General features: G+C 44.6%; 1 protein-coding gene across 1 annotated transcript; it reads right to left on the bottom strand.

The window, feature by feature from the left end:
- Nucleotides 1-23,228: 23,228 nt before the first annotated feature.
- LOC123070151 (probable polygalacturonase) lies at nucleotides 23,229-26,734 on the bottom strand. Its single transcript, XM_044493175.1, has 5 exons — nucleotides 26,005-26,734; nucleotides 25,483-25,603; nucleotides 25,050-25,224; nucleotides 24,181-24,251; nucleotides 23,229-24,086 (listed from the first exon to the last, which is right to left on the bottom strand). Exons 1-5 carry the CDS (start codon nucleotides 26,353-26,355, stop codon nucleotides 23,452-23,454), a joined length of 1,353 nt encoding a protein of 450 aa, XP_044349110.1. The 5' UTR covers nucleotides 26,356-26,734; the 3' UTR covers nucleotides 23,229-23,451.
- Nucleotides 26,735-27,325: the final 591 nt, after the last annotated feature.

Below are 27,325 nucleotides of genomic sequence, written 5' to 3'. Positions count from 1 at the left end.
TATACCTCTTGACGTGGGCACGAGTCTGAAATCCCAATTTCAGCCCTCGAAAACATCTCATATGTTCCGCGACGTTTCGAAAAACGTCTTTGGTGCCTCAACTCTAAACCGTTTAACTGAACTATCACGTAGTTATCAAAACGTGTATGTCCGATGTTCGCAACATCCACAAACGACGTTTGGGGCTCAGCACACTGATCGGTGCATTAAATACATAAGCTTTCTACTGTTCGCATAATCGCTACTATCAACTTTCAACTATATTTTCTCTAGGAACATATCTAAAGAGTGGAACTAAAGCGCGAGCTTACGACATAATTTGCAAAGATCTTTTGACTATGTTCAGGATAATTAAGTTCATCTTATCAACTCCCACTCAGATAGACATCCCTCTGGTCATCTAAGTGATTACATGATCCGAGTCAACTAGGCCGTGTCCGATCATCACGTGAGACGGACTAGTCATCATCGGTGAACATCTTCATGTTGATCGTATCTACTATACGGCTCATGCTCGACCTTTCGGTCTCCGTGTTCCGAGGCCATGTCTGTACATGCTAGGCTCGTCAAGTTAACCCTAAGTGTTTCGCGTGTGTAAATCTGTCTTACACCCGTTGTATGTGAACGTAAGAATCCATCACACCCGATCATCACGTGGTGCTTAGAAGCGACGAACTTTAGCAATGGTGCACAGTTAGGGGAGAACACTTCTTGAAATTTTTGTAAGGGATCATCTTATTTACTACCGTCGTTCTAAGTAAACAAGATGCATAAACATGATAAACATCACATGCAATCAAATAGTGACATGATATGGCCAATATCATTTTGCTCCTTTTGATCTCCATCTTCGGGGCTCCATGATCATCATCGTCACCGGCATGACACCATGATCTCCATCATCATGATCTCCATCATCGTGTCTTCATTAAGTTGTCTCGCCAACTATTACTTCTACTACTATGGCTACCGGTTAGCAATAAAGTAAAGTAATTACATGGCGTTGTTTAATGACACGCAGGTCATACAATAAATTAAGACAACTCCTATGGCTCCTGCCGGTTGTCATACTCATCGACATGCAAGTCGTGAATCCTATTACAAGAACATGATCAATCTCATACATCACATATCATTCATCACATTCTTCTTGGCCATATCACATCACAAAGCATACCCTGCAAAAACAAGTTAGACGTCCTCTAATTGTTGTTTGCATGTTTTACGTGGCTGCTATGGGTTTCTAGCAAGAACGTTTCTTACCTACGCAGGACCACAACGTGATATGCCAATTGCTATTTACCCTTCATAAGGACCCTTTTCATCGAATCCGTTGCGACTAAAGTGGGAGAGACTGGCACCCGCTAGCCACCTTATGCACCAAGTGCATGTCAGTCGGTGGAACCTGTCTCACGTAAGAGTACGTGTAAGGTCGGTCCGGGCCGCTTGATCCCACAATACCGTCGAAACAAGATTGGACTAGTAACGGTAAGCATATTGAACAACATCAACACCCACAACTACTTTGTGTTCTACTCGTGCAAAGAATCTACGCAATAGACCTAGCTCATGATGCCACTGTTGGGGTACGTAGCAGAAATTCAAAATTTTCCTACGTGTCACCAAGATCTATCTATGGAGAAACCAGCAACGAGGGGAAGGAGAGTGCATCTACATACCCTTGTAGATCGCTAAGCGGAAGCGTTCAAGAGAACGGGGTTGAAGGAGTCGTACTCGTCGTGATCCAAATCACCGGAGATCCTAGTGCCGAACGGACGGCACCTCCGCGTTCAACACACGTACAGCCCGGTGACGTCTCCCATGCCTTGATCCAGCAAGGAGAGAGGGAGAGGTTGAGGAAGACTCCATCCAGCAGCAGCACAACGGCTTGGTGGTGGTGGAGGAGTGTGGCAATCCTGCAGGGCTTCGCCAAGCACCTGCGGGAGAGGAGGAGGTGTCACGGGAGGGAGGGAGGCGCCAGGGCTTCATGTATGGATGCCCTCCCTCCCCTCCACTATATATAGGGGCAAGGGAGAGGGGGGAGGCGCAGCCTTGCCCCTTCCTCCAAGGAAGGGGTGCGGCCAAGGGGGGGAGGAGTGCCTCCCAAGTCAAGTGGAGGCCCTCCCCCTTAGGGTTTCCCCCCTCCCATGCGCATGGGCGTTGGGGGGCTGGTGCCCCTGTCTCATTAAGGCTAGGGCGCCCCCTTACAGCCCATGCTGCTGTATTGGACGTGGTGGAACAGTTTCCGGACATCCGGACCCCTCCGGAATCCTCCGGAACCTTCTGGAAGCTTCCCGGTACAATACCGAAAAAACCCGAACTTTTTCCGGAACCCGAACAACAACTTTCCATATATAAATATTTACCTCCGGACCATTCCGGAACTCCTCGTGACGTCCGGGATCTCATTCGGGACTCCGAACAACATTCGGTAACCACATACAAACTTCCTTTATAACCCTAGCGTCATCGAACCTTAAGTGTGTAGACCCTACGGGTTCGGGAATCATGCAGACATGACCGAGACGTTCTCCGATCAGTAACCAACAGCGGGATCTGGATACCCATGTTGGCTCCCACATGTTCCATGATGATCTCATCGGATGAACCACGATGTCAAGGACTCAATCGATCCCGTATACAATTCCGTTTGTCTAGCGGTATTTTACTTGCCCGAGATTCGATCGTAGGTATACCGATACCTTGTTCAATCTCATTACCGGCAAGTCTCTTTACTCGTTCCGTAACACATCATCCCGTGATCAACCCCTTGGTCACATTGTGCACATTATGATGATGTCCTACCGAGTGGGCCCAGAGATACCTCTCCGTTTACACGGAGTGACAAATCCCAGTCTCGATTCGTGCCAACCCAACAGACACTTTCGGGGATACCTGTAATGCACCTTTATAGCCACCCAGTTACGTTGTGACGTTTGGTACACCCAAAGCATTCCTACGGTATCCGGGAGTTGCACAATCTCATGGTCTAAGGAAATGATACTTGACATTAGAAAAGCTTTAGCATACGAACTACACGATCTTTGTGCTAGGCTTAGGATTGGATCTTGTCCATCACATCATTCTCCTAATGATCTGATCCCGTTATCAACGACATCCAATGTCCATAGCCAGGAAACCATGACTATCTGTTGATCACAACGAGCTAGTCAACTAGAGGCTCACTAGGGACATATTGTGGTCTATGTATTCACATGTGTATTATGATTTCCGGATAATACAGTTATAGCATGAATAAAAGACTATTATCATGAACAAAGAAATATAATAATAACACTTTTATTATTGCCTCTAGGGCATATTTCCAACACTATTTCCCATAACAACTCTAGCGTCACCGAACCTTAAGTGTGTAGACCCTACGGGTTCGCGAACCATGCAGACATGACCGAGACGTTCTTCGGTCAATAACCAACAGCGGGATCTGGATACCCATGTTGGCTCCCACATGTTCCACGATGATCTCATCGGATGAACCACGATGTCAAGGATTCAAGCAATCCCGTATGCAATTCCCTTTGTCAATCGGTATGTTACTTGCCCGAGATTCGATCGTCGGTATCCCAATACCTCATTCAATCTCATTACCGGCAAGTCACTTTACTCGTTCCGTAATGCATGATCCCGTGACTAACTACTTAGTCACATTGAGCTCATTATGATGATGCATTACCGAGTGGGCCTAGAGATACCTCTCCGTCATACGGAGTAACAAATCCCAGTCTCGATTCGTGCCAACCCAACAGACACTTTCGGAGATACCTGTAGTGCACCTTTATAGCCACCCAGTTACGTTGTGACGTTTGGTACACCCAAAGTACTCCTACGGTATCAGGGAGTTACACAATCTCATGGTCTAAGGAAATGATACTTGACATTAGAAAAGCTTTAGCAAACGAACTACACGATCTTGTGCTATGCTTAGGATTGGGTCTTGTCCATCACATCATTCTCCTAATGATGTGATCCCGTTATCAATGACATCCAATGTCCATGGTCAGGAAACCATGACCATTTGTTGATCAACGAGCTAGTCAACTAGAGGCTCACTAGGGACATGTTGTGGTCTATGTATTCACACATGTATTGCGGTTTCTGGTCAATACAATTATAGCATGAATAATAGACAATTATCATGAACAAGGAAATACAATAATTACCATTTTATTATTGCCTCTAGGGCATATTTCCAACAGTCTCCCACTTGCACTAGAGTCAATAATCTAGTTTACATCACTATGTGATTGTAATGAATCAACACCCATGGGGTTTGATCATATCTCGCTTGTGAGAGAGGTTATTAGTCAACGGATCTGAACCTTTCAGATCCGTGTGTGTTTTGCAAATCTCTATGTCATCTCCTAGATGCAGCTACCACGCTCTATTTGGAGCTATTCCAAATAACTGTTCTACTATACGAATCCGGTTTGCTACTCAGAATAATCCGGATTAGTGTCAAAGTTTGCATCGGTGTAACCCTTTATGACGAACTCTTTTACCACCTCCATAATCGAGAAAATTCCTTAGTCCACTAGTTACTAAGGATAACCTTGACCGCTATCCTGTGATCTATTCCTAGATCACACTTGTACCCCTTGACTTACTCATGGCAATGCACACTTCAGGTGCGGTACACAGCATAGATACTATAGAGCCTATGTCTAAAGCATAGGGGACGACCTTCGTCCTTTCTCTCTTTTCTGCCGTGGTCAGGTCTTGAGTCTTACTCAATATTCACACCTTATAACACAGCCAAGAACTCCTTCTTTGCCGATCTATTTTGAACTCCTTCAAAATCTTGTCACGGTATGTATTTATTTGAAAGTACTATTAAGCGTTTTTATCTATCCTTATAGATCTTGATGCTCAATGTTCAAGTAGCTTAATCCAGGTTTTCCATTGAAAAACACTTCTCAAATAACCCTATATGTTGTCTAGAAATTCTACATCATTTCTGATCAACAATATGTTAATAACATATAAATATCAGAAATTCTATAGTGCTCCCACTCACTTCTTTGGAAATACAAGTTTCTCACAAACTTTGTATAAACCCAAAATCTTTGATTATCTCATCAAAGCATATATTCCAACTCCGAGATGCTTACTCCAGTCCTTAGAAGGATTGCTGGAGCTTTGCATACTTGTTAGCATCTTTTAGGATTGACAAAACCTTTTGGTTGTATCACATACAACCTTTCCTCAAGAATATCATCGAGGAAACAATGTTTTGACATCCTATCTGCAAGATTTCATAAATCATGCAGTAACTGCTAATATAATTCTAACAGACTCTTTAGCATCGCTACGAGTGAGAAAGTCTCATCGCAGTCAACTCCTTGAACTTGTCGGAAAACATCTTAACGACAAGTCGAGCTTTGTTAATGGTGACACTTACCATCATTGTCCGTCTTCCTTTTAAAATCCATCTGTACTCAATAGCCTTACGACCATCGAGTAGTTCTGCCAAAGTCTACACTTTGTTTTCATACATGGATCCTCTCTCGGATTTTATGGCCTCGAGCCATTCATCGGAATCCGGGCCCACCATCGCTCCTCCATAGCTCGTAGGTTCATTGTTGTCTAGCAACATGACCTCCAAGATAGGATTACGTACCACTCTGAAGCAGTACGCATCCTTGTCGACCTACGAGGTTTGGTAGTGACTTGATCCGAAGTTTCATGATCACTATCATAAGCTTCTACTTCAATTGGTGTAGGTGCCACAGGAACAACTTCATGTGCCCTGCTACACACTAGTTGAAGTGATGGTTCAACAACCTCATCAAGTCTCCACCATCCTCCCACTCAATTCTTTTGAGAGAAACTTTTCCTCGAGAAAGGACCTGATTCTAGAAACAATCCCTTTTGCTTCCGGAACTAAGACTGGAGGTATACCCAACTGTTTTGGGTGTCCTATGAAGATTCATTTATCCGCTTTGGGTTCGAGCTTATCAGCCTGAAGCTTTTTCACATAAGCGTCGCAGCCCCAAACTTTTAAAAACGACAACTTAGGTTTCTCCAAACCATAGTTCATACGGTGTCGTCTCAATGGAATTGCGTGGTGCCCTATTTGAAGTGAATGTGATTATCTCTAATGCCTAACCCATAAATGATAGTGGTAATTCGATAAGAGACATCATGGTATGCCCCATATCCAATAGGGTGCATCTATGATGTTCGGACACACCATCACACTATGGTGTTCCAGGCGGTATTAGTTGTGAAACAATTTCCACAATGTCTTAATTGTGTGCCAAACACGTAACTCAGATATTCATCTCTATGATCATATCATAGACATTTTATCCTCTTGTCACAACGATCTTCAACTTCACTCTGAAATTACTTGAACCTTTCAATAATTCAGACTTGTGTTTCATCAAGTAAATATACTTAGAATCTACTCAAATCGTCCGTGAAGTAAGAGCATAACGATATTCACTGCGTGCCTCGGCACTCATTGGATTGCACACATCAAATGTATTACTTCCAACAAGTTGCTCTCTTGTTTCATCTCACTAAAAAACGAGGCCTTTGAGTCATCTTTCCCATGTGGTATGATTTGCATGTCTCAAGTGATTCAAAATCAAGCGAGTCTAAACAATCCATCTGTATGGAGTTTCTTCATGCATATATACCAATGGACGTGGTTCGCATGTCTCATTCTTTCAAAAACGAGTGAGTCCAAAGATCCATCAACATGGAGCTTCTTCATGCGTTTTATACCAGTATGACTCAAATGGCAGTGCCACAAGTATGTGGTACTATCATTACTATCTTATATCTTTTGGCATGAACATGTGTATCACTATGACCGAGATTCAATAAACCATTTATTTTAGGTGCAAGACCATTGAAGGTATTATTCAAATAAACAGAGTAACCATTATTCTCCTTAAATGAATAACCGTATTGCGATAAACATAATCCAATCATGTCTATGCTCAACGCAAACACCAAATAACAATTATTTAGGTTTAACACCAATCTCGATGGTAGAGGGAGCATGTGATGCTTGATCACATCATCCTTGGAAACACTTCCAACACATATTGTCATCTCACCTTTAGCTAGTCTCCGTTTATTCCGCAGCTTTTATTTCGAGTTACCAACACTTAGCAACCGAAACGGTATCTAATACCCTGGTGCTACTAGGAGTACTAGTAAAGTACACATTAATATAATGTATATCCAATATACTTCTATCGACCTTACCAGCCTTCTCATCTACCAAGTATCTAGGGTAGTCCTGCTTCAGTGACCGTTCCCCTCATTACAGAAGCACTTAGTCTTGGGCTTGGTTTCTACCTTGTCCTTGCCCTTCTTGAAACTAGTGGTTTTACTAACCATCAACAATTGATGCTCCTTCTTGATTTCTACTTTCGCGGCGTCAAACATCGCGAATATTTCAAGGATCATCATATCTATCCCTGATATGTTATAGTTCATCACGAAGCTCTAGTAGCTTGGTGGCAGTGACTTTGGAGAACCATCACTATCTCATCTGGAAGATAACTCCCACTCGATTCAAGCGATTGTAGTACTCAGACAATCTGAGCACATGCTCAACGATTGAGCTTTTCTCCCTTAGTTTGCAGGCTTAAGAAACTTGTCGGAGGTCTCACACCTCTTGACGTGGGCACAAGCCTGAAATCCGAATTTCAGCTCTTGGAACATCTCATATGTTCCGCGACGTTTTAAAATGTCTTTGATGCCTCAATTCTAAGCCGTTTAACATTACGCACTGAACTATCACGTAGTCATCAAAACGTGTATGTCAGATGTTCGCAAAATCCACAGACGACGTTCGAGGTTCAGCACACCGAGCGGTGCATTAAGGACATAAGCCTTCTGCGTAGCAATGAGGACAATCCTCAGTTTCTGGACCTAGTCCGCATAATTTCTACTATCAACTTTCAACTAAACTTTCTCTAGGAACATATCTAAAACAGTAGAACTAAAGCGCAAGTTACGACATAATTTGCAAAGACCTTTTGACTATGTTCATGATAATTAAGTTCATCTTATGAACTCCCACTCAGATAGACATCCCTCTAGTTATCTAAGTGATACATGATCCGAGTCAACTAGGCCGTGTCCGATCATCACGTGAGACGGACTAGTCATCATCGGTGAACATCTTCATGTTGATTGTATCTACTATACGACTCATGATCGACCTTTCGGTCTCTTGTGTTCCGAGGCCATGTCTGTACATGCTAGGCTCGTCAAGTCAACCTAAGTGTTTTGAGTGTGTAAATCTGGCTTACGCCCATTGTATGCGAACGTTAGAATCTATCACACCCGATCATCACGTGGTGCTTCGAAACAACGAACCTTCGCAATGGTGCACAGTTAGGGGGAACACTTGCTTGAAATTATTATGAGGGATCATCTTATTTACTACCGTCGTTCTAAGCAAATAAGATGCATAAACATGATAAACATCACATGCAATCAAATAGTGACATGATATGGCCAATATCATTTTGCTCCTTTTGATCTCCATCTTCGGGGCTCCATGATCATCATCGTCACCGGCATGACACCATGATCTCCATCATCATGATCTCCATCATCGTGTATCCATGAAGTTGTCTCGCCAACTATTACTTCTACTACTATGGCTAACGGTTTAGCAATAAAGTAAAGTAATTACATGGCGTTGTTCAATGACACGCGGGTCATACAATAAATTAAGACAACTCCTATGGCTCCTGCCGGTTGTCATACTCATCGACATGCAAGTCGTGATTCCTATTACAAGAACATGATCAATCTCATACATCACATATCATTCATCACATTCTCTTGGCCATATCACATCACATAGCACACCCTGCAAAAACAAGTTAGACGTCCTCTAATTGTTGTTTGCATGTTTTACGTGGCTGCTATGGGTTTCTAGCAAGAACGTTTCTTACCTACGCAAAAGCCACAACGTGATATGTCAATTGCTATTTACCCTTCATAAGGACCCTTTTCATCGAATCCGATCCGACTAAAGTGGGAGAGACTGGCACCCGCTAGCCACCTTTATGCAACAAGTGCATGTCAGTCGGTGGAACCTGTCTCACGTAAGTGTACGTGTAAGGTCGGTCCGGGCCGCTTCATCCCACAATACCGTCGAAACAAGATAGGACTAGTAACGATAAGCATATTGAACAAAATCAACGCCCACAACAATTTGTGTTCTACTCGTGCATAGAATCTACGCAAAATACCTAGCTCATGATGCCACTATTGGGGAACGTAGCAGAAATTCAAAATTTTCTACGCAACACCAATATCAATCTATGGAGATTCTAGCAACAAGAGAGGGAGAGAATGAGCATCTTCATACCTTTGAAGATCGCTAAGCGGAAGAGTTACAAGAACGCAGATGAAGGAGTCGTACTCGTAGCGATTCAGATCGCGGTTGATTCCGATCTAAGCACCAAACAACGGTGCCTCCGCGTTCAACACAGCCCAGGGACGTCTCCTCCTTCTTGATCCAGCAAGGGGAAAGGAGAAGTTGAGGGAGAACTCCGACAACACGACGGCATGGTGGGGATGGAGCTCGTGGTTCTCCAATAGGGCTTCTCCAAGCACTACGGAGGAGGAGGAGGTGTTGGAGGAGGGAGAGAGCTACGCCAGGGGAAGGGTGCGGCTGCCCTCTCTCTCCCTCACTATATATAGGGGGAAGGGCGGAGGGGGAGGCGCCCTAGGGTTCCCTAGGGGAGGGGCGACGGCCACAGGGGAAACCCTAGATGGGTTTGGGCGCCCCCACCCCCTAGGAAACTTGCCCCCAAAGCCGGGAGGGGCGGCTGCCCTAGGGGTGGCGCCCCCACCTCTCCTGGTTACGTGAGATGGGGTGGGAGGGGCGCTCAGCCCCTTAGTGGGCTGATGTGCCCTCTCCCCTTGGCCATAAGGCCCCCCAACGCTTGCCGGGGCCTCCGGAACCCCTTTCGGACACGCTGGTCATCACCTGGTACCCCCGGAACAATTCCGGACTCCAATACCCTTCGTTCAATATACCGATCTTCACCTCCGGACCATTCCGGAGCTCCTCGTCATGTCCTGGATCTCATCCAGAACTCCGAACAACCTTCGGTAACCACATACTATTTCCCATAACAACTCTAGCGTCACCGAACCTTAAGTGTGTAGACCCTACGGGTTCGGGAACCATGCAGACATGACCGAGACGTTCTTCGGTCAATAACCAACAACGGGATCTGGATACCCATGTTGGCTCCCACATGTTCCACGATGATCTCATCGTATGAACCATGATGTCAAGGATTCAAGCAATCCTGTATGCAATTCCCTTTGTCAATCGGTATGTTACTTGCCCGAGATTCGATCGTCGGTATCCCAATACCTCGTTCAATCTCGTTACCCGCAAGTCACTTTACTTGTTCCGTAATGCATGATCCCGTGACTAACTACTTAGTCACATTGATCTCATTATGATGATGCATTACCGAGTGGTCCCAGAGATACCTCTCCGTCATACGGAGTAACAAATCCCAGTCTCGATTCGTGCCAACCCAACAGACACTTTCGGAGATACCTGTAGTGCACCTTTATAGACACCCAGTTACGTTGTGACGTTTGGTACACCCAAAGTACTCCTACGGTATCAGGGAGTTACACAATCTCATGGTCTAAGGAAATGATACTTGACATTAGAAAAGCTTTAGCAAACGAACTACACGATCTTGTGCTATGCTTAGGATTGGGTCTTTTCCATCACATCATTCTCCTAATGATGTGATCACGTTATCAATGACATCCAATGTCCATGGTCAGGAAACCATGACCATCTATTGATCAACGAGCTAGTCAACTAGAGGCTCACTAGGGACATGTTGTGGTCTATGTATTCACACATGTATTGCGGTTTCCGGTCAATACAATTATAGCATGAATAATAGACAATTATCATGAACAAGGAAATACAATAATTGCCATTTTATTATTGCCTCTAGGGCATATTTCCAACACATACCTAGTTCAATCTCATTATCGGCAAGTCTCTTTACTCGTTCTGTAATGCATCATCCCGTAACTAACTCATTAGTCACATTGCTTGCAAGGCTTATAGTGATGAGCACTACCGAGAGGGCCCAGAGATACCTCTCCGATACACGGAGTGACAAATCCTAATCTCGATCTATGCCAACCCAACAAACACATTCGAAGACACATGTAGAGCATCTTTATAATCACCCAGTTATGTTGTGACATTTGATAGCACACAAGGTGTTCCTCCGGTATTTGGGAGTTGCATAATCTCATAGTCAGATGAACATGTATAAGTCATGAAGAAAGCAATATCAATAAAACTTAAAGATCATTATGCTAAGCTAACGAATGGGTCTTGTCCATCACATCATTCTCTAATGATGTGATCCCGTTCATCAAATGACAACACATGTCTATGTTCAGGAAACATAACCATATTTGATTAACGAGCTAGTCAAGTAGAGGCATACTAGGGACACTTTGTTTTGTCTATGTATTCACACTTGTACTAAATTTCCGGTTAATGCAAATCTAGCATGAATAATAAATATTTATCATGATATAAGGAAATATAAATAATAACTTTATTATTGCCTCTAGTGCATATTTCCTTCACCACCGGCCGCCACAGGCTCAGCGACCAGCTCCTCAAAGTAGGGTTGCCCAACTCCGAGCGCCCACCTGTGCCCTTGGTGGCAAGGGTAAGGTGTCCACGATCACTCCTCGATGTGGGTTTGGCCGACTATAGGGACCAAGAGTATATCGACCAGAGGGGGGTGAATGAGAGATTCAAAAATTCTTTCAAATGTATTGAATCTGTTCCAAACACAGCAGTGGAATAAGTACGAACAAAATAAGCTTAGGCAGGAAACCTATTGAGGTACAAATCATCCGATATAGGAAGTGATAATGACAAATTTGTTCGGATGACCTCTAAACCAATTGCTTCAAGATAGCAATAGATTTTAAGGGGTCAACTTCTTCACATCAATCTTCTCGCTAGAGCGGCCTTGAGTGATATGACACGCCTTCTCTATATCACAAATATCCTTTGGTGAAGTTCCTCTAACTTGACACCAAATATAGCATTCTTCTTCAGTTCTGTATTGGATATTTCTCTCTGTGTGCACTAGCAAACAAATCAGTCCACGCATGTTTCTGTCAACATTCTCCAAAACACAAGAGGGCAAGAATTGCACCAACAATCTCCCCTTTTTGGATGATTGTTGACAAAACAGAATACAATGAAAAATAGATTAAGTGGGATGAAATGGGATGTGAATTGAGTGAAAGACACGGGAGAACAAATACGAAGATAAACACACTCCCCTTGAGTGCAAGCATTCTGCTGAAGTTGAATCACTTGAGGCTATGCTTGAGAGATAGCTTGGACGAGTAGTTCCTTTTCAATTCCTTGAAACCATACGAGAAACCATAGGAGGAACAAGGAATGATTGAGTCTGAGGTAGGAGCGGGACTTGTAGCACAGGCTTCAGGAGCAGCTTCTGGAGTAGAGCGAGGAGCATCTGGTTTGAAAATAGTAGTGCCAGCAGTATGTTCAATCTCATTGTCTGGTTCCACAAAGAGGAGGTCAGTTGAGTCAGACCGCTGAGGAAGCATTGGTGTTTGCCTTCGGATGCGAGGAACTTCAAACAGATTCAGATAGTCGTACTCCTTTTTAGTTCCCTTCACGGATAGTTGCTTGCGATCATAACTCTTGCGTAGAAGAGTCCATGTGCGCTTGTGAAGTTCTTTCTCATGCAGAAAAGCTTGGCGAGTGTAATTGTGAAGAAAATTGATTTCATCCATCATTTCCAGCTTCACTTTGTGATCAAGCTTGATGTGCCTCTCCAGGGCATGTTGGGTCCGTAGACAAATCTCATAAATGGATGGATTTTCGTCCCAAGGGATTTCCACAGTGGCCTTAGTGACTTTGGGAGCAGCCTCAGAAGCAGAAGCACTTGCATCAACTGGAGTTTTTCCCGATATCCTTCACAATTCGAAGTGTGTCATGAACAGGAGGCATAAAAACCTTCGAGACATGTGGGCAGAAAAACTTCTTTCCAGTAAGTTGTTTGATGGCAAACATGATCCAAGGAGCATATGGCTTCAAGACTTGAGCACTATCAGCGGCATATGCCAAGTTCTGAATGAAAAGATCTGGAATATCAAAACGAATGCCATTTGATATAGCGTTAAGAGCATTTTCCATAATGCCTTGAATAGTTTCTGGCCTGTTGGTTGGAGTGATGGAATTGCAAAGGATGTAGAACAACACCTTGTTCTCATATGATAGATTCTTGGGATTGGCTTCAGCGCATGCATCACCTACTAGCTAGGGGTCCATCAACATATGTAGTTCAGCATCAGACACTTCCCACCAGTGGAGCCTATGTTCACGAGTTTCATCAAACTCACACCAAGGGAGATTCAATAGAGCTAGAAACTGGTCAGCTGAGCACTTGATCTTTTCATCCTCATTCATACATTCGAGAACCCATGTACTGCTATCCACAAGGTTACCTGAGATATAGAGTGTGATGAAGAACTGAAAAATAACTTCCTGGTTCCAGCCATGATTGAAGAGGAGAGAACTCTTCACGAAGACGTGTTCAATTTCCTCGACGGTGTGGTGAAAGCAAGGTAAACTTTTGGGCTCGGCAAAGTCCAAGATCTTATGCTTGAATATGTGATTCTTGCAGAACCGGATATGAGCATAATACACTGCTTGCTCTTTGGTCCAAAATCTAGATGACATGGAAGTCTTTTCTCCTTCATACGGGCTAGTGCTAAAGAAAGCAGGTTTCGAGCAATGTATCTCATCATTGAATGCCGGACCATTCGAACCATCCTTAGCAAGAAACACAGAAATGTTTCGAGTGGATTCCTTAGGAGTTCTTCTTTGATTGAGTACCTAGCCAGAGATTCATAAGGTGTAGCAGATTCTTCTTCAATTGGCTTAAGAGGAGTGTTGCGCTTCCTCGACCTAGCAAACTCAGATGTCTTCATGGAGCTTGAAGAACCAACAATTTTGCTTGCTGACACTCCTTCATTGGCTTTGATTCGTCCGGGCACTTGCTTTCGCAGACTCAGTTGCCTTGGGTACAAGAACAAGTGATGCACTAATAGTCACTTGAGCCAATGGCTCAACATATTTTTTCTTCCTCTTCCATGAGTGGGGCTATGGACAAGGAGCAGAGTCGACATCCATCAGTGAGGAAACAGCCGATGGTGTGACCGGGTTAGGTTTCTCCCGAGGAGCAGATTGCTCCCCCTCAATCTTGTCATCCTTCTTGCTAGAAGTAGAAGGGTCAACTAGAATCAGCTCAGGAGGTGAAGGATTCGGCTTTTCAACTTCAATATCCTCATCAGCATGGTCATTATTCTCTTGCTGCTGAGGTGGTGCATATTCTTCACAGGGGTTGTTGTGGAAAATATCAACCACATCATTTTGCTCTTCTTGAGCTGTGGGCACTGGAACAATAACCTCAGGGGAAACCTGCTGCTCGGGTTCTTCCTTGTGAGGTGGTGATGGTGGAATCTGTTGTAGAGGTGCACTTGAGTTAATGGGGGCAGCCACAGAGGTCACAATCTGAATGCGTTGACCTTTCTTTTCCTTTGGCTTAGCTGCTCTGGCTAAAGCTTTCTGACCTTTTTGTTCTTGAACTCTCCTAGCAATGCGATCAATCTCATCATTCTTACTGTCATACAACTAAGAAACATCCATGTGCCTTCTGGCATGCCATTCAACTTTCTCGCTTTTGAAGGCGCTAAGGGATTTGGTGATATCAAGAATTTCCTTGTTTAGACCTTTCCTTTCGTACTCGGTCCTGGCTTATTTTCTCATATTATCCATAGCTTGATTGTTCTTGACAACCTTATTGAGCTTCCTAGAGATTTTCTTCAGTTGAAGAAAATTCTTTGTCACCATTTCTGTGACATCTTTTGGCAAACCCAAATTGCTCACATCATCAGTTTGTGCAACATAAGCTGCACTGATACGTCTCGAACGTATCTATAATTTTTGTTTGTTCCAAGCTATTAATATTATGTGTTTTGGATGTTTTATATGCATTAATATGCTATTTTATATTATTTTTGAGACTAACCTATTAACCTAGAGCGCAGTGCCAGTTCCTGTTTTTTCCTTGTTTTAGAGTTTTTGCAGAAAAGGAATATCAAACGGAGTCCAAACGGAATGAAACTTTCGTGATGATATTTATTGGACCAGAAGACATCCAGAGGACTTGGAGTACATGCCACGAAGCCACGAGGCGGCCACAAGGACGCCCAGGGGAGTAGGGCGCCCCCCCACCCTTGTGGGCCCCTTGTGACTCCACCGGCCTATTTCTTCCGCCTATATATTCTCAAATATTCCAAAACCAATCATGAGAGCCACGAAAACACTTTTCCACCATCGCAACCTTCTGTACCCGTGAGATCCCATCTAGGGGCCTTTTCTAGTGTCCTGTTAGAGGGGGATTCGATCACAGAGGGCTTCTACATCAACACCATTGCCTTTCCGATGAAGCGTGAGTAGTTTACAACAGACCTACGGGTCCATTGCAAGTAGCCGGTGTTGGGAAACATAGCATGCAATTTCAAAAAAAATCCTACGCTCACGCAAGATCTATCTAGGAGATGCATAGCAACGAGAGAGAGTGTGTGTGTCCACGTACCCTCGTAGACCGAAAGCGGAAGCGTTAGCTTAACGCGGTTGATGTAGTCGAACGTCTTCTCGGTTCAACCGATCAAGCACCGAACGCATGGTACCACCGAGTTCTGCACACGTTCAGCCCGATGACGTCCCTCGAGCTCTTGATCCAGTAGAGGGTCGAAGGAGTAGATGAGTGATACGTCTCCGTTGTATCTACTTTTCCAAACTCTTTTGCCCTTGTTTTGGACTCTAACTTGCATGATTTGAATGGAACTAACCTGGACTGACGCTGTTTTTAGCAGAACTGCCATGGTGTTATTTTTGTGCAGAAATAAAAGTTCTCAGAATGACCTGAAAATCCACGGAGCAACTTTTTGGAATAAATAAAAAATACCAGGGAAAGAATCAGCATCAGGGGGGCCACAGCCTGTTCACGAGGGTGGGGGCGCCCCCCTAGGGCGCACCCCCTGCCTCGTGGACCCCCTGGACCTCCACCGACCTCAACTCCAACTCCATATATTCACGTTCGCAGAGAAAAAATTCAGAGAGAAAGTTTCATCGTGTTTAACGATACGGAGCCGCCGCCAAGCCCTAATCTCTCTCAGGAGGGCTCATGTGGAGTCCGTTCAGGGCTCCGGAGAGGGGGATTCGTCGCTGTCGTCATCATCAACCATCCTCCATCATCAATTTCATGATGATCACCGCCGTGCGTGAGTAATTACATCATAGGCTTGCTGGACGGTGATGGGTTGGATGAGATTTACCATGTAATCGAGTTAGTTTCGTTAGGGTTTGATCCCTAGTATCCACTATGTTCTGATATTGATGTTGCTATGACTTTGCTATGCTTAATGCTTGTCACTAGGGCCCGAGTGCCATGATTTCAGATCTTAACCTATTATGTTTTCATGAATATATGTGAGTTCTTGATCCTATGTTGCAAGTCTATAGACATCTATTATGTGTTATGATCCGACAACCCCGAAGTGACAATAATCGGGATACTTCTCGGTGATGACCGTAGTTTGAGGAGTTCATGTATTCACTAAGTGTTAATGCTTTGGTCCGGTACTCTACTAAAAGGAGGCCTTAATATCCCTTAGTTTCCATTAGGACCCCACTGCCACGGGAGGGTAGGACAAAAGATGGCATGCAAGTTCTTTTCCATAAGCACGTATGACTATATTCGGAATACATGCCAACATTACATTGATGAACTGGAGCTAGTTCTGTGTCACCATGTTATAACTGTTACATGATGAACCGCATCCGACATAGTTATCCATCACTGATCCAATGCCTACGAGCTATTCACATATTCTGCTTTGCTTATTTACTTTACCGTTGCTACTGTTAGAATTACTATAAAACTGCTACTGTTACTTTTGCTACTGTTACCGTTACTTCCATACTACTTTGCTACTAAATACTTTGCTGCAGATACTAAGTTATCCAGGTGTGGTTGAATTGACAACTCAGCTGCTAATACTTGAGAATATTCTTTGGCTCCCCTTGTGTCGAATCAATTAATTTGGGTTGAATACTCTACCCTTGAAAACTGTTGCGATCCCCTATACTTGTGGGTTATCAAGACTATTTTGTGGTGCCGTTGCCGGGGAGCATAGCTCTATTCTTTGAGTCACTTGGGATTTATATCTGCTAGTCACTATGAGGAACCTGAAAGACGAAAGAACTAAGATTTATCCCTCAACTACAATGGGAGGTAAGGAACTGCCATCTAGCTCTGCACTAGATTCTCCTTCTGTTATGAGTAAGCTTGCGACACCTAAACCTGCTTCTGCTTTGAATTTTGATATGTCGCATGTTATTGATGATGCCACTTCTACTATGCATGATACTTATGATGCAACTACTTTTGTGCTTGATCCAACAAACTAGTTTCATTGGATGTATGGCCATTGAAGGTTTTATTCATGTAAACAGAACAACAATTATTCTCTGATTTTAAATGAATAATCGTATTGCAATAAACATGATCGAATCATATTCATGCTCAACGCAAACGCCAACTAACATTTATTTAGGTTTAACACTAATCTCGAAACTATAGGGAGTGTGCGATGATGATCATATCAATCTTGGAAGTACTTCCAACACTCGTCGTCACTTCCCCTTCAACTAGTCTCTGTTTATTCTGTAACTGCTATTTTGAGTTACTAATCTTAGCAACCAAACAACTATCAAATACTCAGGGGCTACTATAAACACTAGTAAGGTACACATCAATAACCTATATATCAAATATACCCTTGTTCACTTTGCCATCCTACTTATCCACCAAATATTCAGGGTATTTCCGCTTCCAGTGACAATTTCCTTTGCAGTAGAAGCACTCAGTTTCAGGCTTTGGTCCAGATTTGGGCTTCTTCACGGGAGTGACAACTTGCTTGTCATTCTAGTTGAAGTTTCCCTTTCTTTCCCTTTGCCCTTTTCTTGAAACTAGTGATCTTGTCAATCATCAACACTTGATGTTCTTTCTTGATTTCTACCCTCATTGATTTCAGTATCACAAAGAGCTCGGGAATCGTTTTCGTCATCCTTTGCATACTATAGTTCATCATGAAGTTATACTAACTTGGTGATGGTGACTAGAGAATTCTGTCAATCACTATCTTATCTAGAAGATTAACTCCCACTTGATTCAAGCGATTGTAGTACTCAGACAATCTAAGCACTTGCTCACTAGTTGAGCAATTCTCCTCCATTTTTTAGGCGAAGTATTTGTCAGAGGTCTCATACCTCTTGACACAGGCATTAGTTTGAAATATCAATTTCATCTCATGGAACATCTCATATGTTCCGTGACGTTTCAAAAACGTTTTTGTAGTCCCGGTTCTAAGCCATAAAGCATGGTGCACAAAACTATCAAGTAGACATCATATTGAGCTAGCCAAACATTCATAACGTCTGCATCTGCTCCTGCAATAGGTCTGTCACCTAGCGGTGCATCAAGGACATAATTCTTCTGTGCAGCAATGAGGACAATCCTCGGATCACGGATCCAATCCGCATCATTGCTACTAACATCTTTCAACACACTTTTCTCTATGAACATATCAAAATAAACATATGAAAGCAACAACGCGAGCTATTGATCTACAACATAATTTGCAAAATACTACCAGGACTAAGTTCATGATAAATTTAAGTTCAATTAATCATATTACTTAAGAACTCCCACTTAGATAGACATCCCTCTAATCATCTAAGTGATCACGTGATCCAAATCAACTAAACCATGTCCGATCATCATGTGAGATGGAGTAGTTTTCAATGGTGAACATCACTATGTTGATCATATCTACTATATGATTCACGCTTGACCTTTCGGTCTTAGTGTTCCGAGGCCATATGTGTATATGCTAGGCTCGTCAAGTTTAACATGAGTATTCCGCGTGTGCAACTGTTTTGCACCCGTTGTATTTGAACGTAGAGCCTATCACACCCGATCATCACGTGGTGTCTCAGCACGAAGAACTTTCGCAATGGTGCATACTCAGGGAGAACACTTATACCTTGAAATTTAGTGAGAGATCATCTTATAATGCTACCGTCAATCAAAGCAAAATAAGATGCATAAAGGATAAACATCACATGCAATTAATATAAGTGATATGATATGGCCATCATCATCTTGTGCTTGTGATCTCCATCTCCAAAGCACCGTTGTGATCACCATCGTCACCGGCGCGACACCTTGATCTCCATCATAGCATCGTTGTCGTTACGCCATCTATTGCTTGTACGACTATCGCTACCGCTTAGTGATAAAGTAAAGCAATTACAGGGCATTTGCATTTCATACAATAAAGCGACAACCATATGGCTCCTGCCAGTTGCCGATAACTCGGTTACAAAACATGACCATCTCATACAATAAAATATAGCATCACATCTTGACCATATCACATCACAACATGCCCTGCAAAAACAAGTTAGACGTCCTCTACTTTGTTGTTGCAAATTTTACGTGGCTGCTACGGGCTGAGCAAGAACCGTTCTTACCTACGCATCAAAACCACAACGATAGTTTATCAAGTTAGTGTTGTTTTAACCTTCGCAAGGACCGGGCGTAGCCACACTCGGTTCAACTAAAGTTGGAGAAACTGACACCCGCCAGCCACCTGTGTGCAAAGCACGTTGGAAGAACTAATCTCGCATAAGCGTACACGTAATGTCGGTCCGGGCCGCTTCATCCAACAATACCGCCGACCAAAGTATGACATGTTGGTAAGCAATATGACTTGTATCGCCCACAACTCACTTGTGTTCTACTCGTGCATATAACATCTACGCATAAAACCTGGCTCGGATGCCATTGTTGGGGAATGTAGTAATTTCCAAAAAAAAATCTACGCACACGCAAGATCATGGTGATGCATAGAAACGAGAGGGGAGAGTGTGTCCATGTACCCTCGTAGATCAAAAGCGGAAGCGTTAGCACAACGCGGTTGATGTAGTCGTATGTCTTCACGGCCCGACCGACCAAGTACCGAAACTACGGCACCTCCGAGTTCTAACACACATTCAGCTCGATGACGTCCCTTGAACTCCGATCCAGCCGAGTGTCAAGGGAGAGTTCCGTCGGCACGATGGTGTGGTGACGATGATGATGTTCTACCGATGCAGGGCTTCGCCTAAGCACCGCTACGATATTATCGAGGAGGACTATAGTGGAGGGGGGCACCGCACACAGCTAAGAGATCAATGATCAATTGTTGTGTCTTGGGGTGCCCCCTGCCCCAGTATATAAAGGAGAAAGGGGGAGGCGGCCGGCCAAGGAGGAGGGCGCGCCAAGGGGGGAGTCCTACTCCCACCGGGAGTAGGACTCCTCCTTCCTTGTTGGAGTAGGAGAGAAGGAAAGAGGAGGGGAGGGAGAAGGAAAAGGGGGCTGCACCCCTTGTCCAATTCGGACCAGAGGGGGGCGCAGGCCTCCTTCCTTTCGGCCTCTCTCCTCTATTCCCGTATGGCCCAATAAGGCCCATATACTCCCCGACGAATTCCCGTAACTCTCTGGTACTCCGAAAAATACCCGAGTCACTCGGAACCTTTCCGAAGTCCGAATATAGTCGTCCAATATATCGATCTTTACGTCTCGACTATTTCGAGACTCCTCGTCATATCCCCGATCCCATCCGGGACTTCGAACTACCTTAGATACATCAAAACACATAAACTCATAATATAACCGTCATCGAACTTTAAGCGTGCGGACCCTACAGGTTCGAGAACTATGTAGACATGACAGAGACACATTTCCGGTCAGTAAATAATAGCGAAACCTGGATGCTCATATTGGCTCCCACATATTCTACGAAGATCTTTATCGGTCAAACCGCATAACAACATACGTTGTTCCCTTTGTCATCGGTATGTTACTTGCTCGAGATTCGATCGTCGGTATCTCAATACCTAGTTCAATCTCGTTACCGGCAAGTCTCTTTACTCATTATGTAATGCATCATCCCGCAACTAATTCATTAGCTACATTGCTTGCAAGGCTTATAGTGATGTGCATTACCGAGAGGGCCCAGAGATACCTCTCCAACAATTGGAGTGACAAATCCTAATCTCGAAATACGCCAACTCAACATGTACCTTCGGAGACACCTGTAGAGCTCCTTTATAATCACCCACTTACGTTGTGACATTTGATAGCACACAAAGTGTTCCTCCGGTAAACGGGAGTTGCATAATCGCATAGTCATAGGAACATGTATAAGTCATGAAGAAAGCAATAGCAACATACTAAACGATCAAGTGCTAAGCTAACGGGATGGATCAAGTCAATCACATCATTCTTCTAATGATGTGATCCCACTGATCAAATGATAACATATATCCATGGTTAGGAAACTCAACCATCTTTGATCAATGAGCTAGTCAAGTAGAGGCATACTAGTGACACTATGTTTGTCTATGTATTCACACATGTATTATGTTTCCGGTTAATACAATTCTAGCATGAATAATAAACATTTATCATGAAATAAGAAAATAAATAATAACTTTATTATTGCCTCTAAGGGCATATTTCCTTCACGCAATACTTTACAAAACCCGATGACGGATAATGTCACACCGAGAGGGCCCTAAGAATATCTCTCCATTGTTGGAGGAGCAAATCCTACTCTCGAGTTGTCCAGTCACTTGTCAAACTTTCCGGTGTGCCTGAAAGTTGCGTTATAATCACCTTGTTACATATGATGTTTGAGCAACCCCAAAGCCCACCATCTGGTAGGAAGTGACCCGAGACACTCTCATGGTCTGAGGGACTAAAACACATGCTAAAACTCCGTGTTATAACAGATGATTTCAGATGATATAATCACATAGTATAACGGACAAGTATTGGGTCGATTCAATATGATCGTTCTTCTAATGTCACACCCTCAATGTTGTTTTATGACTATCGTTACACTTAACGATATCCTAAGATCCGGAAAACGTGATCATCAACAACACTTGAGCCGGTCTTAGAGGCGAGACCGGGAACCTATTGTTTACTGTTTATCATTTCACACGTGCATATGAGTTTTCCACTGAATCACATATTCCAGAATCATAGTAGTTATAGCAATATAAACTCTTCATTATGAATAATGGAAACATAATGATATTATATTATTGCCTCTAGGGCTTTCCAACAACGTCTTCGCTGTATCACAAATATCCTTCGGTGAAGCTCCTCGAACTTGACACCAAATATAGCATTCTTATTCGGTTCTGAATAGGCTATTTCTCTCCGTGTGCACTAGCAAACAAATCAGTCCACGCTTGTTTCTACCAACCATCTCCAAAACACAAGAGGGCAAGAATTGCACCAACACCGACTCCGAGAGCGCCACCCGTGCCCTTGGCGGCAAGGGCAAGGTATCCACGGTCGCTCCTCAGTGGGGTTGGCCGACTCGCGGCAAGGGCAAGGTGCCCGCGGCTAAACGTCGTCGCCAGAATGAGCACCCGCGCCAGGGGACAGAGGCAGCTGATTGGATGCGCCGCGAGCGCGAGTTGGCTGCCCATCAGGGTTTACCGCAACCCCTACACTCCCTTCCGTCACTAGAAGGCCCACAACTACTCCGACTCCTACAATGATGGAGGGGACGACGACGAAGGTGCCACCGGCCAAGAGAGCATACATACGAGGTCACGTCCGGTACCTCATCTAGTTTGTTTTTAAAATTTCAAATGAACTTGTTAAATATCGTCCCAGTTTATTTTCTAAAATTTAGGTGAACTTTGTTAAATATCGTCCGGTTTGAATGTAATATGTGAAACTTTCTTAAAATCATCATGTTTGCATGAATTTCGGCTACACTGTCCATTTGAACTGGCCGGCTAACCGACGCCACCAAGGCCATCAGACGCATGTCACAGGCGCCCGGACTGCTCCCTTGGTGATCTTTGTGTCTATCCTACCAGCTTCGTCCAGTCTATTTTGGCTACCCGCGGTGCCTGACTCAAAAGCGTGACCCTTTGCATACACCAAGTCTAATTTGTATCAGCTCAACGCCAACGGTTGAAATGCAGAACTAAACATGATTCGCTAACACAAACTGAACAGCTTTGTGGACAAGCATTGAACCACCGGATAACATTTCACTTGTTGAACTACTAGATTCCAGTGATATAATACGTAATAAACAAAACAAAAATTGTTTGGCCTACCCTTTGATGTCATCTCATTGGAGGAATCAAGGGCATTGACACACCGAAACTGAAGTGCAAGACTTGATTCAGCATCAGAGGGAATTTGTACAGAAGCTCATCCCGGACGTGCTAGTCAATTCTGTGCACGGGGAGGGCTGCACGTCGAGTGCACCACCACTCACAGCCGCGCATTTCCATGGGCGGACTGGTGCGCTGCCATGGAGCTTAATGTTAGACAGGCAGATCCGGGAGAACGCCGAGTTTGGAATGCCCTTGATCAGCCCAGCCTCCCTGACGTTCTGCCCTTGAACATTCTTTATCGTCAGGCTGTCCACTATTGGGAGCGCATTGTGGTTGTAGCGCTCATCAGGATGTCCTCCAACATCACCGGCAATCCTTAGACCATAACGGACATTGTCCAAGACCACGTCGGAGACGGTGATGTTTCGGATGAACCCTCCCCTGCCGGAGTTGGTCTTGATGTGAACACCAAACCCTGAGCTGTAGAAATTCAGATGCTCAGCCAGGACATTCTCCACACCACCAGAGGTCTCACTCCCGACAGAAAAGCCAGCAAAAGGTGAGGAGCCCGTGATCCGCCTAATGGTAATGTCTGAGCTGGGCCGACCGTAGGCTATGCCATATTCATCCCATCCACTCTTGATGGCGATCAGGTCATCTCCCGTCGAGATGTAGCAATCCTCAATGCACACATTGCTGCTCGAATCTGTTCAGTTTGGAGCACAACTCTGGGGTTAGAATCAAGAGCTACATTTTGGCGTGCATATATTGTCAGTGAGAAAGGAAAATAGCATTTGTACCTGGATCAATTCCATCAGTGTTGGGAGAGTCATGTGGAGCCAGTATAGTCAAATTTCTGATCACCACATTGCTGCACAATCAAAACAGATGATGTAGACATTTATGTCTCAGCTGGGACAATAATAAATGCAGATCTGGACCACAAGTTTTGCTAGCAAGTAGCAACAACTAAAACAAAGAAACTTTGGAGCCTACGTTAAAGTGCTAATCTTGTATGGTACTGTTTGGCAGCTTCTGTACTTTGGTTATATAAGTTCTCTTCACTACACTTCACTGTTTCCTCCAGTTTAATGCGGTAATATTGCCAATTATATAACAGGACAGGAACCCAGCCTGGAGTTCATGTGCAATTTGTGATGGTGCTAATGGAGAGGCGGTACAACCATGGATCCTTATCCTGCTAGTGCTATAGAACATTATAACTGCAGTACGGTTAAAAGCAAGCAAGTTTGTCCCAAATAAGCTAGAGCAATCGGGCTGCAAGATGAAGGTGCACTGCAGCACTCAATTCTGCAAAACTAGCTAGTGGTCATCCTCGTTGAATCCATAAGGAGCAAACACAGAATTTGGGGATTTTGGTTAGTTATGACAGGACAAGAACACAGGCTGGAGTTCATGTGCAATTTGTGATGGTGCAAATGGAGATGCTGTACAAGGGTGGATCCTTGTACTGCTATATATAACTGCAGTACTGCTAAAAACAAGTTGTTCCAATTCCCAAATAAGCTAAGCCATTGCACTGCAAGATGAAGGTGCACAGCAGCACCCAATTCTGCAAAACTGGCTAGTGGTCTTCCTCGTCAAATCCACAAGGAGCAAACATGGAATTTGGGGATTTAGGTCTAGAGAATTAAATGGATGTTCTTACCTGCAATACACTGGATGGATGTTCCAAAATGGCGAATCCTGGAAGACCAAATTGGAGACAATAGTATTAGACGAGTCCATCAGCTCGAGTAGATGGGGCCTTGTGAAGGGCAATGTACCCTTCTTCCACATGTCCCACCACACACTACCTTGGCCATCGATGGTGCCATTCTCACCTGCACAAGATAACAGTTCCAACCACGAAAACAATCATCATCTAGATGAAGGCAAGGGTAGATCTATAGAAGGACATTCTACAGGTTTCCAGTGGCATATTCTGGTAGCACGTGCTTATGCATGGCGTCACTAGCATGATGCCAAATTTAAACCTTGTTCTACTTCAGTATAACAAGCTGGAACATTCTAGGATAAACCCTATGGTGATGTCACTAGACAAACCAAGTATGATAAATTTAATAATGCAGAATGAGAACCTGTAATGAAAACATCCTGAAGCCCATTGCCATGGATCAAACTGATGTATCTCTTGCCGGGCAGCTCACGCCCTCTCCCATATGAGGGCAGCGGGTCGATCAGCGGCCAGCTAGATGTGTCCTGCTCGAAACAAAAAAAGATTTCAGGAAGATATTCAACTGTTATTTTACCTCTACAGCACCTATAACTAGATGAGCTAGACATTAATAGAAGATGAGAAGACACAGGTCACATGTCGAACTACTATAACAGAGTGAAAGATCAAGACCAATGTGTTATTTTTCAACTCCAATAAACCACCATGAGACATGGCAAACCATAAAGAGCATGTTTTTCCTGTTCTTTGAATTAAGCTAGAACTCAAGAGATCTGAAACCTGAACGAAACAATTTGTTATCTCATACGGAGTAGTAACAGAACAAGGAAACTGAAAACTGGTATTATGAACTCTCTGCAGTCTGCGCTATTTGGTAAAGATCCAAGAATAGGCCACAAGAGTAATGGCGGTCGGGAGGTCTGACCTGCGTGGCGCGGATGACGGCGCCTCGCGCGAGGAAGAGGGTCATGTGTGAGGTGAGGCTGAAGGGCCCCGTGAGCCACACCCCGGGCGGCACGTAGAGCAGCGCCCCGCCCCGCGCGCGTCGGCGCTGGATGCTGGAGACGGCGGCCGCGAACGCCGCCGTGTTGAGCGTCCGGCCGTCGCCGGCGCCGCCGAAGCTCGCAATGGACATCCAGGCCCCGCGTTTGGGCGGCGCCGGCACCGCACCCGAGCACGTCTCCTGCGCCCCGGCGCCGCCCGCCGCCGACAGCATCGCGGCGATGGCCGCGGCCACGGCTAGCAGGCACCGCCACTTTGGCGCCACGTACAACATCTTGGATCGATCTCCTCGTGCTCCCTCGTCTTTGCAGAATATATTATATCTAGACTAGAGCAGAACCTGGGGCACCCACCCAGCAAGGGGTGGATGCCAAGGGAGGAAGGGAAACCAAATCCGCCGGAAAAGTTGCCGCGGGCAATTTTGCGCGTGGATTCACGTGGGAGCAGGGTGGGTAATTAACCGGTCTATGGTTTCGATGCGATTGTGTAGAGTGGGCGGCGAGGCAGACAAGGAGAAGAGTACAGCGGAGAAGGAAAGGGATGGGGGTGGGACTGAGAGCTCGCAAGCGCATGTGCAGCGCTGCGTTGGGGTGAGGGCAGTGGCGACGCCGGTCCGGTGCGGAGACCGACAGGCGTCGTGTAGGGCGTCTGTCTGTTGGCGTGGTGGTGGGTCAGGTTTAGGGCGTCGGAGGGACGGCGACGCGCTCCAGGCGGTTCACTCGTTCCTTTGCAGTTGGCTCGCGCCGCGCCGCACGGCTGCTGGGTTGGGTAGCCGCCGCGTACGGTGCGTCACGCCGCATCGTCCTCGTGCCCTTTCTAGAAACAAACATAGTACACTCACATGCACGCGGAGGCGGAGGACGAATTTTTTTTATGGAAATGTTAACGCCCACACGTGTGGACGTTTGCACATCGTCCACACGCCTCCATCACCACTTATTTTGCCACGTATGAATAGATGACATCATCAGAATTTTTTTGGTTTTCGGCTTAAAAATGTTGTATCTCCTAAATAAAAAAGTGAACTAAAAATTCGTTTTCACCATTAAATCCGTCTCGACGAGATCTTCAAAACTAGACCCCATGTTGATATGTTTCGACGAAAAAAATTTTTTGCCAGAAGTTGCCACGATGTTTACACTGCAGTTGCCATAGGGCTTAAACTAAAGTTGCCATGTGGCAATTTTAGTTTGTAGATCATGGCAATTTTAGTATTTTGATGATGGCAACTCCAGTACTTTGAC

This window comes from Triticum aestivum, chromosome 3B, assembly GCF_018294505.1.
Source record: "Triticum aestivum cultivar Chinese Spring chromosome 3B, IWGSC CS RefSeq v2.1, whole genome shotgun sequence".
Classification (NCBI taxonomy): domain Eukaryota; kingdom Viridiplantae; phylum Streptophyta; class Magnoliopsida; order Poales; family Poaceae; genus Triticum; species Triticum aestivum.
The sequence above is the reverse complement of the archived record's forward strand: the minus strand, read 5'-3'. Positions and strand labels throughout refer to the sequence as shown.